Source organism: Eumetopias jubatus, unplaced genomic scaffold (assembly GCF_037043125.1).
Source record: "Eumetopias jubatus isolate StellerSeaLion01/CBP00866 unplaced genomic scaffold, mEumJub1_p1.0 scaffold_1, whole genome shotgun sequence".
In the NCBI taxonomy this organism is placed as follows: domain Eukaryota; kingdom Metazoa; phylum Chordata; class Mammalia; order Carnivora; family Otariidae; genus Eumetopias; species Eumetopias jubatus.
Genome location: NW_028274807.1, coordinates 215,332,339 through 215,347,820, shown reverse-complemented (window position 1 = coordinate 215,347,820; position 15,482 = coordinate 215,332,339). Strand labels below are relative to the sequence as shown.

Below are 15,482 nucleotides of genomic sequence, written 5' to 3'. Positions count from 1 at the left end.
TCCTCTGACCCTCCCCTCTCTCATGTGCTCTCTTTCTCTCTCTCTCAAATAAATAAATAAAATCTTAAAAAAAAAAAAAAAACGGTTCCAATGGTGCGTTCGAATTTATGTGGATTTGTGTGGATTTTACCACAACAAAAACTTTTACACTCCGCACCTGTGAGGCTGTTCCTGCCTGAAGCCCCTGCCCTCCTCTCCCTCCTCACCTGCACCTGCTCCTGCCCGGCCCTCCTCGTGTTGCTGGGGGCCGCTGTGGCCACCTTTCCCCTTCTCCAAGCCGGTCCCCACCGAGGGCCTTGCACTGGCTGTTCCTTCTGCCTGCGCACCTCCCCACAGCTGCTTTCTCACATGTCACCTCTCAGCTCAAGTGTCACCTCCCCTTCAGGCCCTCCTCGACCACCCCCTCCCCCACCCTACACAGTCAGCCCTGACCTAGCACATTATCTGGCCTTTTCTTGACGGCGCGTATCACTACTTCAAATCCCCTCCTAATTTGTGTGTGGCGGGCCGGTCTCCCCCACTAGGCTGTGAACTCCATCAGGACAGGGATTCGTCCCCGACACTGCCTGGCATGTAGCAGGTGCACAATAAATATTTGCTCAAGGATGAATCAGAAAACTGGCCCCATCCAGATGAAGACGCCCGCCATTTCCACACCTAGTACCCCCAAATTCTGCTTGTCGCCATGAGTCTCACAGGGGGCGGGCGGGGAGTACTCCCAACTGCCCCGGGCAAGTGTGGTCCAAGTCCCACCGGTAGGAGACAGAGCAGACCCAGAGCCTTGGGGGCCGGTGGTTGTAAACAGTTTTATTGATGGGGAGGGGGTTGGGGGAGGCAAACTCCAGAGAGGGTCCAGGACTCAGCTGGCCACTCAGCTGGCATGCATGGTCAGCTGGAGGTCAAGGGAGAGGTCACAAGGGGACGGGTGGCATGGGACCCTCTGACCACCCTGGGGCCGTATTTACAGTGGGGCCCGCCCGCCTTCCCCGCCCCCCAGACCACCAAGCCCTTTAGACAGCTGCTGCCAATATGACTTCTGGGCAGGCCCTCCCGGCCCCCCTGCCCGAAACCCCTTCTCGTCTCCCCCTCAAACTCCTAGCCGGCACCTTGGAGGCCCCCGGGCCTTCTGGAAGCCCCGGCGCCGGCTCAGCCAACGCCCAGGCCGCTGGGGCCACCGCCTTGCACACAGACAGGTACACTGCACGCGTGGCCTGCCGCGACACACACACGCCGGCAGCAGCCCTCGTGGGCACACACACACACACACCTCCCTCCCCTTCCTGGCCCCTTGCACACACGAACACGGCATGCACACACACACACACACACCCACACACGCCAGGAGCCTGGGTTGAGGAGGGGCCTGGAAAGGGGGGGGCGGGGAGGTTGGGTCTGCGGATGCGGCCCCTCCCCTGTCCCGCCGCCTCCAAGCCCCGCGGCTGACACCCCGAGAACGGAGTTGTGCAATTGGATAGAAATCTGCAAAAGAAACGCCAATTGGAAAACATACCCAAATCCACGCGCAGAAGGTCAACCTCAAATCCATAGCACATTCCTCCCGCCCCCCCACCCCCAAACCGCCTCAGTGTCCCGCGGCCCCGGGCGGGGCGGGGCGGGGGGGGGGCGCCGAGCTCGTTGTGCTTCCGTGTGGCCGGGGGGGGGCTCCCCCCCCACCGCGGGTGGGGAGGGGGTCTTGAGCACCCACTGGAGCTGGGCCGGCTCTCTCGCTCCTGGTTCCCGTGGCTGGCACCGCCGAGGCGTCGGGCCCCGGCCTAGGGCACGGGGGGCGCAGTCCTGTCCGTGCCCCCGTAGGAGAGGAGGTGGGCCAAGTCCGTGCCGGGCCGCACGTGGCGGCCGCGGTGGCGGTCGCCCGGCCGGCCCTCGCCGCTGTTGAACGTGTGCGTGCGGCGCAGGGCGGCGGCCGGCGGGCCGTGCGGGCCGGGCCTCCGCAGGCTGCCCGTGGGCGGCGGGCTCCAGGGCCGCGGGAAGCCGTCGCCGGCGGGGGCTGGGTCCAAGGGGCCCGTGGGCGCCGACACGACGCGCCGGCGGTCGGGGCTGGCGTGCGGGGTGAGCGGGAAGTCGCCGTGCGAGGCGCGGCCGGGCCGGGCGTAGAGGCGCGCGTCGGGGGCCGGCTCGCCCGGGGCGGGGGGCGCGGGCGGCGGCTCGGGGGCGCGGGCCGGCGCCAGCAGCAGCAGGGAGGAGGAGGCGGAGGCCGAGAGCAGCGGGTGGCCGTGCTCCCAGGCGCGCGCGCCCAGGCCGTGGGGGTGCGGCGCGGGCAGGCGCTTCTGCGGCAGCGGCGTCTGCTCGGGCGTGGGCAGCAGCCCCGAGTCCAGGTCGTGGGGGCCGCCCTGCAGCAGCGTGGCCTTGGCCCAGCCGTTCTGCATCAGGGGGGCCAGCAGGGCCTCGGGGGGGCCCCCGGCGCCGCCGCCGCCCACCACGCCGCCGCCGCCGCCGCCGCCGCCGCCGCCGCCGCCGCGGCCCCCGGGACCGGCCGCCCGGCGCTCGCCCAGCCGGCTCACGCTCAGCACGGCCTCGCCGCCGCCGTGGGCCAGGATGGCCTCCTTGTCCTTGCGGCGCGCCAGCTCGCGCCGCTCGCGGAGGCCCACGTACCAGCCCACGCTGAAGCCGGACACCACGGCGCCCACCACGAAGGCCGCCACCGACGACGTCACCAGCAGGTTCACCGACACCAGCCCGGCGCGCTCCTCTGCCAGGCTGGCCCGCAGGAGTCCTGGCCGGGAGCGCGGGCCGCGTGAGAGAGGCCGCGGGGGACGGCCCGGTCCCCGCCTCCCGCCGCCTCGGCCCCTCTGGCTGTCCAGCGGTCCTCTCCAAAGTCGGCCTGTCTGCTCCGTGGTGTCTCTGTGTCCCTTTCAGAGCCTCTGTCTGCCTGTCTCTCGGCGTCTGTCTGTCTGCTGGGGTCTGTGTGTCCTCTCCCAAGTCTGTCTGTCGGCTTCGTGGCCTGTCTCTTGGCCTCTCTCTGTCCCTCCCCTGCCACCCCTCCTGGAAGTGGGACCCCTGCCCCTCCAATGCCCTGACCCAGGCCACCCCCCTCCCCCAGCCCCCCCCATCTGGGCCTGGGCAACAAAGGGCACTAGGAGAACCTTGGTGGTCCCCAGCCCCCCTGCCCGCCCGCCCGCACTCCGCTTACCTGTACAGTCCCCTAAGCCTGAGGTGCTGGCCCCGGACACGTCCTGCTCAAAGGTGCCTCTACCAGGGTAAGAAAGGCAGTCAGCAGAAACCTCTCCCACAGCCTGGTCGTCAGGTGGGTGAGACACCCTCCCCTAGGCCCTCTCCCCCAGTACCTGGCGCCGGGGCTGAGGAAGATGCAGGAACCATCAGGGGCCCACCCGCAGTAGGGGTCCTGACTGCCGATACAGTTCCTAGAGCAGACAGGTGACCCAGCGGGTCCATCAACCACAGTCCCCTACAAGGTACTTCTGACTGCCAGTTCCAGGAGTCCTTGTGACAAATCTTTGCGCTAGGGGCTACTTATTCCCCCACTTTCTAGATAAGGCGCAGGACAGTTCACTTTTGCCCAAGTGGGAGCCCAGGCGTCATTATTGCCATGATGGCGGGCTCAGGGAAGGATTTCTCCGTGTTGAGGGCTCACGCTGAGCCTAGGGGCGTACCAGAACTTTACATCTGATCTTGCCACCCATTTTAAAGGCAGAGAGACAGCTGTCTCCCTGGTCCCCAGCTTTTGCTCCTGCCGCTCTTAAAGATGTCAGTCAGATCTCATACAGCCCTCTGCCCACAGCCCTCCAGGGCTCCCACCTCTGAAAGCCCAAGCCTCCCCCTGGCCCACAGGACCCTGCCCCTGCACAACTGCCCCACTCCCCTTGCTGTCCTCCCCTCTTCCTTCTCTCCCGCTCGCTCACTCTGCTCCAGCCAATCGGGCCTCCTTGCTGTTCTTCCAACATAAAAGGCCCACTCCTGCCCCAGGGCCTTTGCACGAGCTGTGTCCTCTGCCTGGCTCATTGACTCATCGCTCAATGAGTCAGGGCGCTGTTGGGCCCTGGACTTGAACTCGGCTCTCCCGGCTTCCCATGCTCATTTCCCCTTGCCTCCCCCTCACCTCCGCAGCCTGCACCAGGGGGCACTCACTTCATGCACCCTGAGTACTGCTGGCAGCGGGCCACGGGCACGCGGACCACACAGCGGGGGAAGGCTGCCAGCAGGCCACCTGAGGCTGTGTCCAGCTCCAGGCTCAAGAGCCGCCGCCCTGCCTCGCCACTGCCCGACCGTCCACACCTGCAGATGAGCAGATTGGCAAGACTCGAGGGCGAGCCCCATCTCCCCGCCCACCGGTCCCACCTCCCGACCTCTGCCCACTCCACCTGTCTGGTCGGTAGGTTTCAAACTCCTCCAGGAAGACACTGGGCCCAGTGGTGCCCGAGGTGCTGGCGTTGGGCCAGATGAGGAACTTGAGAACGGTGCCCACCTCGGAGCCCAGGAAGACAACAGTGTGGTTGCCCCAGGGGCCAGCGCCCACGTCCACAGCCACTCGCGTCAGCTGGTGCCTGGCGCCAGGGTGGGCAGGGGTTAGACTGGTCCCATAGCCCCTGCGGTGCCCTGGGCATGTGTAGAGACACCACCCATGCCGGGCGGGTGCACATCACAGAGAGACAGACCTCCAAGGTGGGCCCCAGGCTGGGCCTGTCTCCCCCTTCACCTCTCTCCCCGCCACCACCCCGTCCCCACCACGCGGCCCTAGGTCGCTGCATACTCAGCTGTCTGGAGGGCCTGGCTGCAGCAGGACTGCTCTCCCCCTTGCCCTCATGCCCACAGGTGGCCCCCTTCTTCCTCCCCACCCACCACCCTGGCCTGGGCTCTCGTCACCACCCACTGCCCCACCAGACCCCAGCCATGCATGGGGACTGACCGCATTAGAGTCCGCACGATCCAGGGCGCGTGGCCCAGAGAGGGCACCGCTTCGTCCATCAGGGGGTGGGTTTTGACAAAGTTGAGGATCTCATCGGGGAAGGCGCTGGAGGCGTTGTACTGCATGCCAGGAGCTGCACAGCACCCAGGTCTAGGTGGGGAGGAAGTGGTGGTCAGGGTGGCCTCGCACATCCCTACAGAGGGGCTCTCATTTGCCAGGGGACCTGCTGCCCTGCCCAAAGGGCCTCAGTCTTCTGCATCTGTGTAATGGGTACAGCTGAACTCAGCCCCACAAAATCCACCTGGAAACTACATTAAAAACTAATGATGTAATGTATGGCGATTAACATAACAATAAAAAATTAAAAAAAAAATCCACCCAGAAGTCCCAGCCCTTCGTCCTAGGGTCAGGACACCCCACCTGGGTACCTGGTTTGGGATCAAGGGGGCTCTCACCGGGGCCGTGGCACCTGATCCTCCGGCACGGGTGTCCAGATGGACTCAGGGGACTTCTGCTCACGGAAGCGGCCTTCAAACACAGCGGCCACCTGAGTCATGTCAAAGGCGCAGACAGCCGAGCCGGGGATGCTGGGGGAGTTAGGGGAGAGGCAGCGGTGAGCCTGGTGGAGGGCACTGCCTTGGACAAGCGTGCTGGAGAGCCTTTGTCCCGGTGAAGCTGTTAGATGTTCCGTCCCCTGGGCCAGAGATGCCACCCATCCGCTCCAGTCACTCTGCTTCCTCAGCAGGGCTCAGACTGGACCACAGGCTGGCTCCTCCATGGCCACCTGTGTCCCTCCGTGGCCACCCATCGTCACTTGCCTGGACGTCCAGTCTCCCAGATGTCACTCTTGCCCCCTTTCAACCCATTCCCTAGGGGGCTTTCCAAAAATGCACATCTGACCTTGTCTCTCTTCTGCTCCTCACTCTGCCATGGCCCCCTAGAGCTCTCAGGATACAGTCCAGGCTCCTCCCAGTGGCTCATCACCTCTCTGCCCTCATATCCTCGACTCTCCCCCTTGCCTCCTCCTCTCCAGCCACGGGGGCCTCCTCCTTATTATTTAAACATAGGGAACTCACTACAGCCTCAGGGCCTTTGCACATGCTATTCCTTCAACTTGGAATGCTCTTCCCTCTTCTGCCATCTCACACCCACTGGTGGCTCATTCCAATGTCCCCTCCTCCAGGAAGCCCTCTTTGACCCCCTCTTCTAAAGGCAGAAGATGAGGACACCCCCCATCTGGCCCCTTCTGACCAAAGGGCCATGGAGGGTCAGTAGCTGTGTTTGTCCCACCCCAGTCTGGGGCTCATGCCACTCGGGAGTCCAATCTGACCCAGCCCAGGACCCAGGGACTATATGATGAATGTGGGAGCTCCCTGCTCCTCTGCCCCCGGTGCCCCAGTTTGCTCCCCTCGGGGCCCCCTGACCTGTTGCTGGGGGTGGAGAAAACAGCCAGGACCACGGGCCGGCCCCCCAGGCTGACCACGCCCGTGACGGCCTGCAGCACGTTGAAGTAGAAGTGGGAGTCCCCAGGCACAGAGCAGTTGAGCCGCGCCTTCAGGAAGGATGTCCACTGCTTCTCCAGCACCCGAGGGGAACCCCCCAGGTCATTCTTGCACACCCGGGCCACGCGGGCCACCACCACCTGGTGCAACAGCAGAAAAAATGCGGGCCTGAGCCCTGAGTCCGGGAAGGCTGCCCACAGGCTGCACTGGCCATCACCCAGGCCAGGAGGGAGGAGTCTGTCACTGGCTCACTGTGCGACCCCAGTTAGTCACCATACTCCTCTGCACCCCATTCCGCAGCAGACACATGGGGATGTCAGGGGTGGTCATCACAACCGTGGCTATCCCAGGCCAAATCTCACGTGCTTACGGATTGCTCACTATGTACCAGGCACGTAGTCCTCACCATCTCCTACACTCCTCCCAAACTCTACAACGGAGGGGACCGATATCCCCATTGTACAGATGGGGAAACTGAGGACCAGAGAAAGAGAAGTGACTGGCCCAATGTCACACTAGTAGTAAATGGGGAAGAATTCTCACTGTCCAGCTGCCTGGTGGAGTGAGGAACAGGATAGATGAGTAGGTGGAGGGGTGGCAGGATGAGTGGATAGACGGATGGGTAGATGAACAAATTTGAAGGAGATAATGATGGATAGTTAGAAGAATAATGAAGGAGATGATGGATGGATGAATGGATGGATGGGAGGAAGGATGTGCATATGGATGAATGGACAGATGGGAGATAAATGGGTGGGTGGGTGCATGGATGGGTGGGTGCATGGATGGATGGGTAAGTGGATAAATGGGTGGTTGCGTGGAGGAGGAATAGATGGATGGGCAGATGAAGAAGACCATAAGGACATATCAATGGATGAGTAGATCCATGAGTCGAAGGATGAGTTGATGCATGAGTCGATGGATGGGCGGATGCATGTGTAGATGGATGGGCGGATGCATGCGTAGATGGATGGGCGGATGCATGCGTAGATGGATGAGCGGATGCATGGGTAGATGGATGGGCGGATGCATGGGTAGATGGATGGGCGGATGCATGAGTCGATGGATGGGCGGATGCATGCGTAGATGGATGAGCGGATGCATGGGTAGATGGATGGGCGGATGCATGCGTAGATGGATGAGCGGATGCATGGGTAGATGGATGGGCGGATGCATGGGTAGATGGATGGGCGGATGCATGGGTAGATGGATGGGCGGATGCATGCGTAGATGGATGGGCGGATGCATGGGTAGATGGATGGGCGGATGCATGCGTAGATGGATGGGCGGATGCATGGGTAGATGGATGGGCGGATGCATGGGTAGATGGATGGGCGGATGCATGGGTAGATGGATGGGCGGATGCATGCGTAGATGGATGGGCGGATGCATGGGTAGATGGATGGGCGGATGCATGGGTACATGGATGGGCGGATGCATGGGTAGATGGATGGGCGGATGCATGCGTAGATGGATGGGCGGATGCATGCGTAGATGGATGGGCGGATGCATGGGTAGATGGATGGGCGGATGCATGGGTAGATGGATGGGCGGATGCATGGGTAGATGGATGGGCGGATGCATGGGTAGATGGATGGGCGGATGCATGCGTAGATGGATGGGCGGATGCATGGGTAGATGGATGGGCGGATGCATGGGTAGATGGATGGGCGGATGCATGCGTAGATGGATGGGCGGATGCATGGGTAGATGGATGGGCGGATGCATGGGTAGATGGATGGGCGGATGCATGGGTAGATGGATGGGCGGATGCATGGGTAGATGGATGGGCGGATGCATGGGTAGATGGATGGGCGGATGCATGGGTAGATGGATGGGCGGATGCATGCGTAGATGGATGGGCGGATGCATGGGTAGATGGATGGGCGGATGCATGGGTAGGTGGATGGGCGGATGCATGGGTAAATGGATGAGCAGATGTATGGATAGACAGAATATTGACTGGCATGGATAAATAAGTTATGGGGGGGTAGACAATTGGATATACCAAAGGGTGGACAGATAGATGAAGAGATGAATGAACTAATGAACAGGATAGATAAGTAGATTGTTAAGTATATGAATGAATGCACAGGTAGCTGGATAAATGGGTAAGTAAGGAAATGAGTGGGAGGTAAGGTAGATGAGCAGATGGATGGATAGATGGATGATGGTTGAGTGGATGGGTTGGCAGATAGGTAAATGGATAGATAGATACATGAGTTGATGGAATTATGGGTGGGCTGAAGAACACATAGATGGGTGAGTGAGAAGGTGGCTGAGTAGGAGGGTGAGTAGGCAGATGGATGGACAGCGGATGAAGGATGGATAAATGGTTGAGAGATGGGCGGGTGGACAGGTGAATAGCAACACCAGGACTGGAACCCAGAGGTGTTACCTGCCTTCAAACCCATGAACCTCACCCAGGGTTGTGGGCACCAAGGCCGCTCCATAAATGTCTTCCAGCCTCAGAGGCCTGGTCCTGGCTGGAGTGGAGGGTCTTGAGGATCAGAGGTGGAGGACGGAACCTCTTGCCCCAGGGGGAGATTCATGGATCCACCTCTACTCCCCACTTCCCATGATCAGAGCCTCTCAGCTCCATGCCCCACCACCAGTGCCTCTCAGGGGTAGGAGAGAGAGGACCTTACCTTCTCCAGGTAGTTAAACTCCATCGCGATCTCCCGGAAGAAGAAGTAGATGTGGCTGCCCCACTCCACCGCATGGACAAAGTAGGGCTCTGTAGGAGAGGAGGGGTCAGAACTCAGCCCCTAACATGAGAAATGGAGTTTCCGGGGCTGTGAACACATCAACTCAGGTGAATGCTTTTACAGTGAAGGGGGGACATTGGCCAATTACCCAGGCAAAATAAAATAGACTCAAAGATTTTTGGGGGGGTGTTGGGTGTCCGAATCCTAAAATCACTGTGTCTACCCTCCACAAACAGCAACATCTACTACTATTTTTGTCACCTTCTTCCCTCATGTGTTGAAGAGCTAAGTTCCCGCTATATCCCCCTTGTTCCATTTCAGGTTTCCAAACCACCCATTTCCAGCAAGTTCTACTTTAGATCCAACTGAAGTCTTTCCTCTAGCTTTGTCTTCAAAGAGGTCAGTAGGTTCCAAAGATGAGATGGGAGTCCCTCTCTGTCTCCTCTGGGACTCTTATTCTGGTGGGGGGATTTGATGAATGCCTGCCCCACCTTTGAACCACTTGGAGTCATGTTTCACGGTTCGCAGAGTGGGCCGGTCCCCCAGGCTGCGGTAGATGACAGCATCGATGGCTAGGAAGTCGGTAACTGTGGCGGTGAAGAGCATTCCTTCTGGATGGGCGTGATTTGAGGGGAAACGGGTGAGAAGTTACATCACAGAGGCCAGGGGCGGGGTGGGTCAAAACCTGATCTTCCAAGACTGAGCCCAGAGCCCAAGGAAGCTCCTGTCCCTAGACCGAGCCCTGACCCCACCTAAGCCTGAGCCCAGGCTGATCTCCAGCTCCTCCAGCTGAGCCCTGACCTTGGCTGAGTGCCGACCGTGCCTGAGATTCTCTGTTTCACAGCCACCTTCATAATAACCCGCCTCCAAGAGTGGAAAATGCCACACGGGTCAGGGTTGGGGCCCCAGCAGATGGTCAGAGCTGGGGGCACTCACCAGAGAAGAGAGCAACGTTGGCATGTTTGGGGTCGTACGGGCAACGGGCCATGCCGCTAATGTTGTCCCCGAGGGGCTGCAGTGTGTCCATCTGCAGGGGGGATGGGGCCTGAGTGACAGCGTTCCTGGCCACACCTGGCAGCCACCCCCCCCCCCCCGAGGAATCCTGCCTCCACCTTGGATGCTGTGTGGTTTGGTCAGCCACTTAAACTCTCTAGAGCTTAGTGTACTGTTCTGCGAGCCGGTCTAAGAGTCAATTCTAGTTAATCCTATAACTGGCTTGTAGCTTAAGTGAGCTATGGCTTCCCGGATCTCCTTTGGAAGCCTCCTCTGGAGCTCCTGGTGAGGGGCCGAGGAGGGCATATCCAGGAAGGCTTCCCGTAGGAGGTGACGTGATCTGGGGAAAGTGCCCGGCCAGCAGAGGGCAGGTGAGCCAAGACCAGGAGGTTGGACCTGGGGCTTCAGGGCCTGGAAGGGCGGAGACTCACGCTGTAGTTGGCACACACGGGGTTGAAGGCATTGGAACCGCACACGAAGAGCGTGGATTCGTCCCGAAGAAGCAGCACCTTTACAAAATTTCGACACTCGCCCTGGGGTGGGGCGGGAAGACAGAAGTCATGGTGGGCGTGGTCACGGGTGTGTGCCTAGTATCGAGGGCTGGAGGGGCTGCGGGGCGGGGCCGGAGGTGTGGGCGTGGCCAGGACAGGGACCACATCAGGGGCTGAAACGGGACTGGATCTTCCAAGTGACTGAGGAACCCGCCAAGGCGCAGAAATACTTTGCATCGGCGGCCACTGAAGGGATGGAGTTCCGGCAAGACCAAGGCTGGGGGCGTGGCCATGCCTAAGGACCACTTGGGGCCGTGGCCAGGCTCTCGGGGCGCAGCCATGGCAACAGGAGGGTTCTAGCCGCGGATGGAGACAGAGGAACATTTGCCCCGAACTGGGCCGGGTTGGGGCGTGGCTGGAGGCGTGCCCAGGTCCCACTCACCTCCTGCTTGCCCTTCATCCGACACACGTTGATGTCACTGGGGTTGGAGGGCCAGGTCAGTTTCTGAGAGCAGAGTCAGCGGTAAGGGGAGCGGGATCCCTGCCGCCCAATTCTTGCTCCCCAGCCCGTGTCAGGGCCCCCTGGCAGGAGCCTCAAGTGCTGCCCCCACCCCTCCCACCTGGGCCCCCTCCTCACCCGCTGGTACTGCAGCTCCGTGGTCGTGGGGGGCTCCAGCTCCACCCGGTACAGGTTGTCCCTAGGGGAGAGGTGCAGCTAGTGAGGATGGGAGCCTCCAACCCCCCGCCTCCACTTTCCATTCTCCTGGCGGCAGAAGTGTGTCCCACACATAACGTGCAGGGGTGTGCCAGTGCCTCAGCCACTAGAAACTGCAACCCTGAACATGCCCCCGCGTGCTCGTGAGTGCCATCACACGCTTCCTCCGGTCCTAAAGTGACCCACAGGTTCTAGCACACCCCATACGCCTTGACATGCCACTTCAAGCTTACACGCCCCACGGCCTTGGGGGCCTACTCCCAACATGATGAACTATCCAGTGCCCTTCATCAGGTGCCATCAGGTGCCCCTCCCACCACCTCTCAGTCTCCCCAGGCTCTTCCCCCCCGCCCCCACCGCAGAAACTGCCTTGGTCAAGGTGAAGCTTGACTTCCCTGTCCTCCTCCCCCTCGTGCAGTGTCTCACTGGCCCGGCCCCCCTCCTTCTCCTGGGAACTCCTCGGGGACCGGGTTCCCCTCCCACCTCTCCAGCCCCTCAGTCTCTCACCACTCCCCCGATGCCCAGGCTGGGTCCTTGGGCCTCTTCCCTCCCCAGCCGCCCCCTTCCAGGGCAGCCTTGTCTACTCTCCCCCCCTGTCTATGGCAGGATGACACCCACAGTCCTGTCTCCAGCCGGGCCCTCCCCTGAGCTCCAGACTCGGGGGTCCAGCGGATCCCGGAGGTCTCTTTGTGGGGGGCTCCCGGGCATCTCATACTCAGCTCGACCACACTGCACCCGACTGTCCCCACACCTGCTCCTGCCTTGTCACTCATCTTGGCTGAGGCCACTCTGTCCTTCCAGGGGCAAAGGCCACAACTTGGGAGGCACCCTCAACTTGCCACTTCTCCCCGCCTCCCACATATCAGCCAATACTGTCAGCTCTGCCTTTAATGTCTACCAAGAATTTACCCACTTCTCATGCACTCCACGGCCACCACCCTAGTCCACCCTGAACCAGGGCAGTTGCCTTCGCCTTGGTTCCCCTGGCTCCAGCCCTCGGTCCGTCCTTCCCACAGCAATCAGAGGGCACCTATGAGCACCTGAGTCAGGACCCCCTCCTCTGCCCACAGCCCTCCAGGGCTCCCCCTTCACTGGGGTAAAAGCCCATGTCCTCCCTGTGGTCCCCAAGACCCCACACGACCTGCCCGGTCCCCTCCCTGCCTTCCCTTCCTCCCCGTCTCCCAGTCACCCATTCTGCTCCAGCCAATCGGGCCTCCTCAATGTTCTTCCAACACACCAGGCCGGATCCTGCCCCAGGACCTTTGCATAGATTGTGCTCTCTGCCTAGATTTTCTCCCTCTCCCGCGAGATGTCCCCATGGCTGGTTCCTCATCACTCAGGTCTCAACTCAAATGTCCGTTCTCCGAGAAGCCCTAGAGCCCCACATCAGCACCTTCTATAGAAACCCAGGGAATTCTGACCAAAGAACTGTCCCCACCTACAAACACACCATAGCAGACTCCAGACTGTAACCGCAAGTGGAGCTCAGTCAGCACCCTTTATATAGTCCCACCCCAAAGATGCCAATTTGTACTCCAGCCAAACAATGTGGTCCATCGTGCAAACGTCCCCAAAATGCCACCACCAGCTCCCCACACCTCACCCTGCACTCTGCCCGACAATCCCTCATACCTGTCCCCGATGAACAGGGTCCTGTTGACCCGCAGGACTCGCTGGATGTTAAGGTCGTCAGCACCGTCTGTGGGGGTCAGGCGTCCTGGCCCGCTGCCCACGAACACGGGGTAGTGGTTCAGGTCTGGGGGAGGGGTGTGATCCAGGGCTGGGGTGAACCTGGTCTGGTGAGCCCTGAGGGAAGTGGGCAGCCGACCCAGTTGGGAAGCAAGACCCTCCCTCCGGACCCCTGCTCCCCCGGGGACCCCCACTCACAGTCCCTGGGGGCCACGCTAAGTGGCGGCGGCTCCTCGGGGAAGAGGCCGTTGGCTCCCCCCAGCAGCAGCAGTAGGAGCAATGGGGCCGGGCGAGGAGGGGGCGCTCGCGGGGTCCGCATGGCGAGGTCGGGGCGACGAGAAGTGAGACCTGCGGGCGAGGGGCCTGGCGGTGAGCTGTGCGGCCTGCAGTTCCGACCTCCGCCGAGAGATGGCGCACGCGAGCCGCAGTGGCCTGGACCTTCAAGTACCCAAAAACCACTCCCCATGGGGTAATGATAAAACATAACACAAACCTCGGCAATAATAGTAACGCCAGCACTTATTTAATTATCAGAAAGACTTTCTAACCACAACGTAGTGAGAGCTCCGGAAATGGTTTTGAACCAAAAACTAATAATGACAATATTTAAATGACTTTGAAATGAAATCATATTAAATAATTAAAAAAACAAATAATCACGATAATGATAGACACAACACTTAACAACACGTACTTAAATAATTCAATCTCAAAACATATATTCAAGAAATCTTACAATTAAAACACAACAATCCTGGGGCGCCTGGGTGGTTCAGTCAGTTCAGCGACTGACTCTTGATTTCCGCTCAGGTCGTGATATCAGGGTCCTGAGATTGAGCCCCTCGTGGGCCTCCCGGCCCAGCGCGGAGTCCGCTTGTCCCTCTCCCTCCCCCCCCCCACCGCTTGCTCGCTCGCTCTCAAATAAATTAATAAATATATCAAATCTTTAAAAAAATAAACCACAATCTTAAAATGAAAGTCTTAAAAAAAATTTTCAGTCTCTCAGAATTTTATAAACCACAATCTGGGAGTTGCCATACTTTAGAATCGTAGAATGTTCCAGCTGGCCGGGGACCTCAGAGGGGCCCCCGTGAGTCTGACTTCCTTCCCAAGTCCAGGCTTTCTGGCCTTTGCTGGAATACCTCTGTGACAGGCACCTCACTACCCCTCAAAGGAGCTTGCTTCCCGCTCCTGTTCAAGGTAATTTGGAGAACCTGCCGGGTTGTGCAGCATGGAGACTCCCTCCCGGTGATGATCGGTTGGTGGAAGTGTGAGCAGAACTCACCCTCTGGAACCCAGCCCTCCACATCCCTACCAGCAGGGGTGCAGTCTGGAGGTCCCGAGTAAGAAGCCTGCAGCCTCGTCCTTCCGGGAAGCCACAGGCAAGCCCTGTGCCTCAGTTTCCCCATCTGAGCAGCAGGGACATCACCACGCCCTGTCCTGGCCTCAGAGCTCCAAGATTCTGAAGCCCTGGAGGTGAAGGTGGTCGGGACCTTTGGCCCTGGAGTGCCTGCCTCCTGAGGACTCAGGGCCAAAAAACAGGAAGGCCTTGCGTGGACCAGCAGAGCTTCCTCTCCATGACCCTGGACTTCCAGTATTTGTGACTCAGCAGATGCCCGGATTCCACGTGTTCGGGGGACATGCCTCTGCTTCCTTAAGAGCTTCCTTCCCTGGCTCCTCCCTTGGTCTGCAGCCTCCCATGGCTCCCAGTGACTCCTATCTAGGTCCCAGCCACTGCATAGCAGTCAAGGCCCCCAGTGTGGCCTCCAGCCTGCGGCTGCCTACTCCACCCTCAGGCCACTGCCCTCCCCCACTCCAGCCTCCTCCCCCACAACACCTGCCTGGGTCATCCCGGCCTCTGAGGGGCTCTGTCCGTTTTTTTTTTTTTTTTTAATAAACATTTTTCTTTTTATATTGTGTTAAATATATATACCATAAATTTACTATCTTAACCATTTTTAAGTGCACAGTTCAGCGGCACGAAGCACACTCACCCTGTTGTGCAGCCACCCCCACCCTCCATCTCCAGAACTTTCCATCTCCCTACATGGCGACTCTGTCCCCACAAAGCATGGACTCCCCACCCCCTGCCCCAGCCCCGGCTCCCACCCTCTCCTCTCTGTCTCTGTGGACGGGACTCCTCTGGGGACCTCCTGGGAGTGGGGTCCTCCTGCGGGATGTGCCCTTCTGGGTCTGGCTCCTCTCACTGAGCCCAGTGTCCTCGGGGTCCCTCCGCGTCGTGGCAGGTGTCAGGGTCCCTTCCTTTCTAAGGCTGGAGCGTGTTCCCAAGCATGGATGGACCACACCGTGTTTATTCATTCACCTGCCGGACACTGAGGTTGTCTCCACCTCTTGGCTGTTGTGAATAAGGCTGCTATGAACTTGGGGTTGCAAACAACTCTTTGAGACCCTGCTTTTAATTCTTTTGGTCTAGACCTAGGATCACATGGTAATTCTATGTTTAACCTCTTCGGGGAACCGCCAGACCGTTTGCCATAGCGC

The 15,482-nt window shown here is 60.0% G+C and overlaps 1 protein-coding gene across 3 annotated transcripts; it reads right to left on the bottom strand.

The window, feature by feature from the left end:
• Positions 1 to 787: 787 nt before the first annotated feature.
• Positions 788 to 14,504, bottom strand: SEMA6B (semaphorin 6B). 3 transcript variants are annotated; one of them, XM_088017951.1, is made up of 17 exons: positions 14,266 to 14,504; positions 13,179 to 13,328; positions 12,924 to 13,047; positions 11,214 to 11,274; positions 11,019 to 11,081; positions 10,517 to 10,618; positions 10,029 to 10,119; positions 9,584 to 9,703; positions 9,033 to 9,121; positions 6,307 to 6,524; positions 5,338 to 5,469; positions 4,883 to 5,032; positions 4,338 to 4,520; positions 4,105 to 4,251; positions 3,303 to 3,380; positions 3,149 to 3,207; positions 788 to 2,731 (listed from the first exon to the last, which is right to left on the bottom strand). In XM_088017951.1, the coding sequence occupies exons 1-17, from the start codon at positions 14,387 to 14,389 to the stop codon at positions 1,773 to 1,775; spliced, it is 2,850 nt and encodes a 949-aa protein (XP_087874077.1). In that variant the 5' UTR covers positions 14,390 to 14,504; the 3' UTR covers positions 788 to 1,772. The 3 variants fall into 3 exon arrangements, with proteins under 3 accessions (XP_087874077.1, XP_087874079.1, XP_087874081.1); XM_088017953.1 differs by having other exon boundaries at positions 14,021 to 14,356; XM_088017955.1 differs by lacking the exon at positions 14,266 to 14,504 and adding an exon at positions 13,717 to 13,854.
• Positions 14,505 to 15,482: the final 978 nt, after the last annotated feature.

What these genes read in the sequence shown, in the direction of transcription:
- SEMA6B (XM_088017951.1), bottom strand. Translation starts at nt 14,389, where the DNA reads ATGGGGAAACTGAGGCACAGGGCTTGCCTGTGGCTTCCCGGAAGGACG. An exon ending in CGGAGCTGCAGTACCAGCGG is followed by an intron (nt 11,082 to 11,213) that starts GTGAGGAGGGGG and finishes CTCTGCTCTCAG; the next exon opens with AAACTGACCTGGCCCTCCAA. An exon ending in GGATGAAGGGCAAGCAGGAG is followed by an intron (nt 10,619 to 11,018) that starts GTGAGTGGGACC and finishes GCCCCACCCCAG; the next exon opens with GGCGAGTGTCGAAATTTTGT.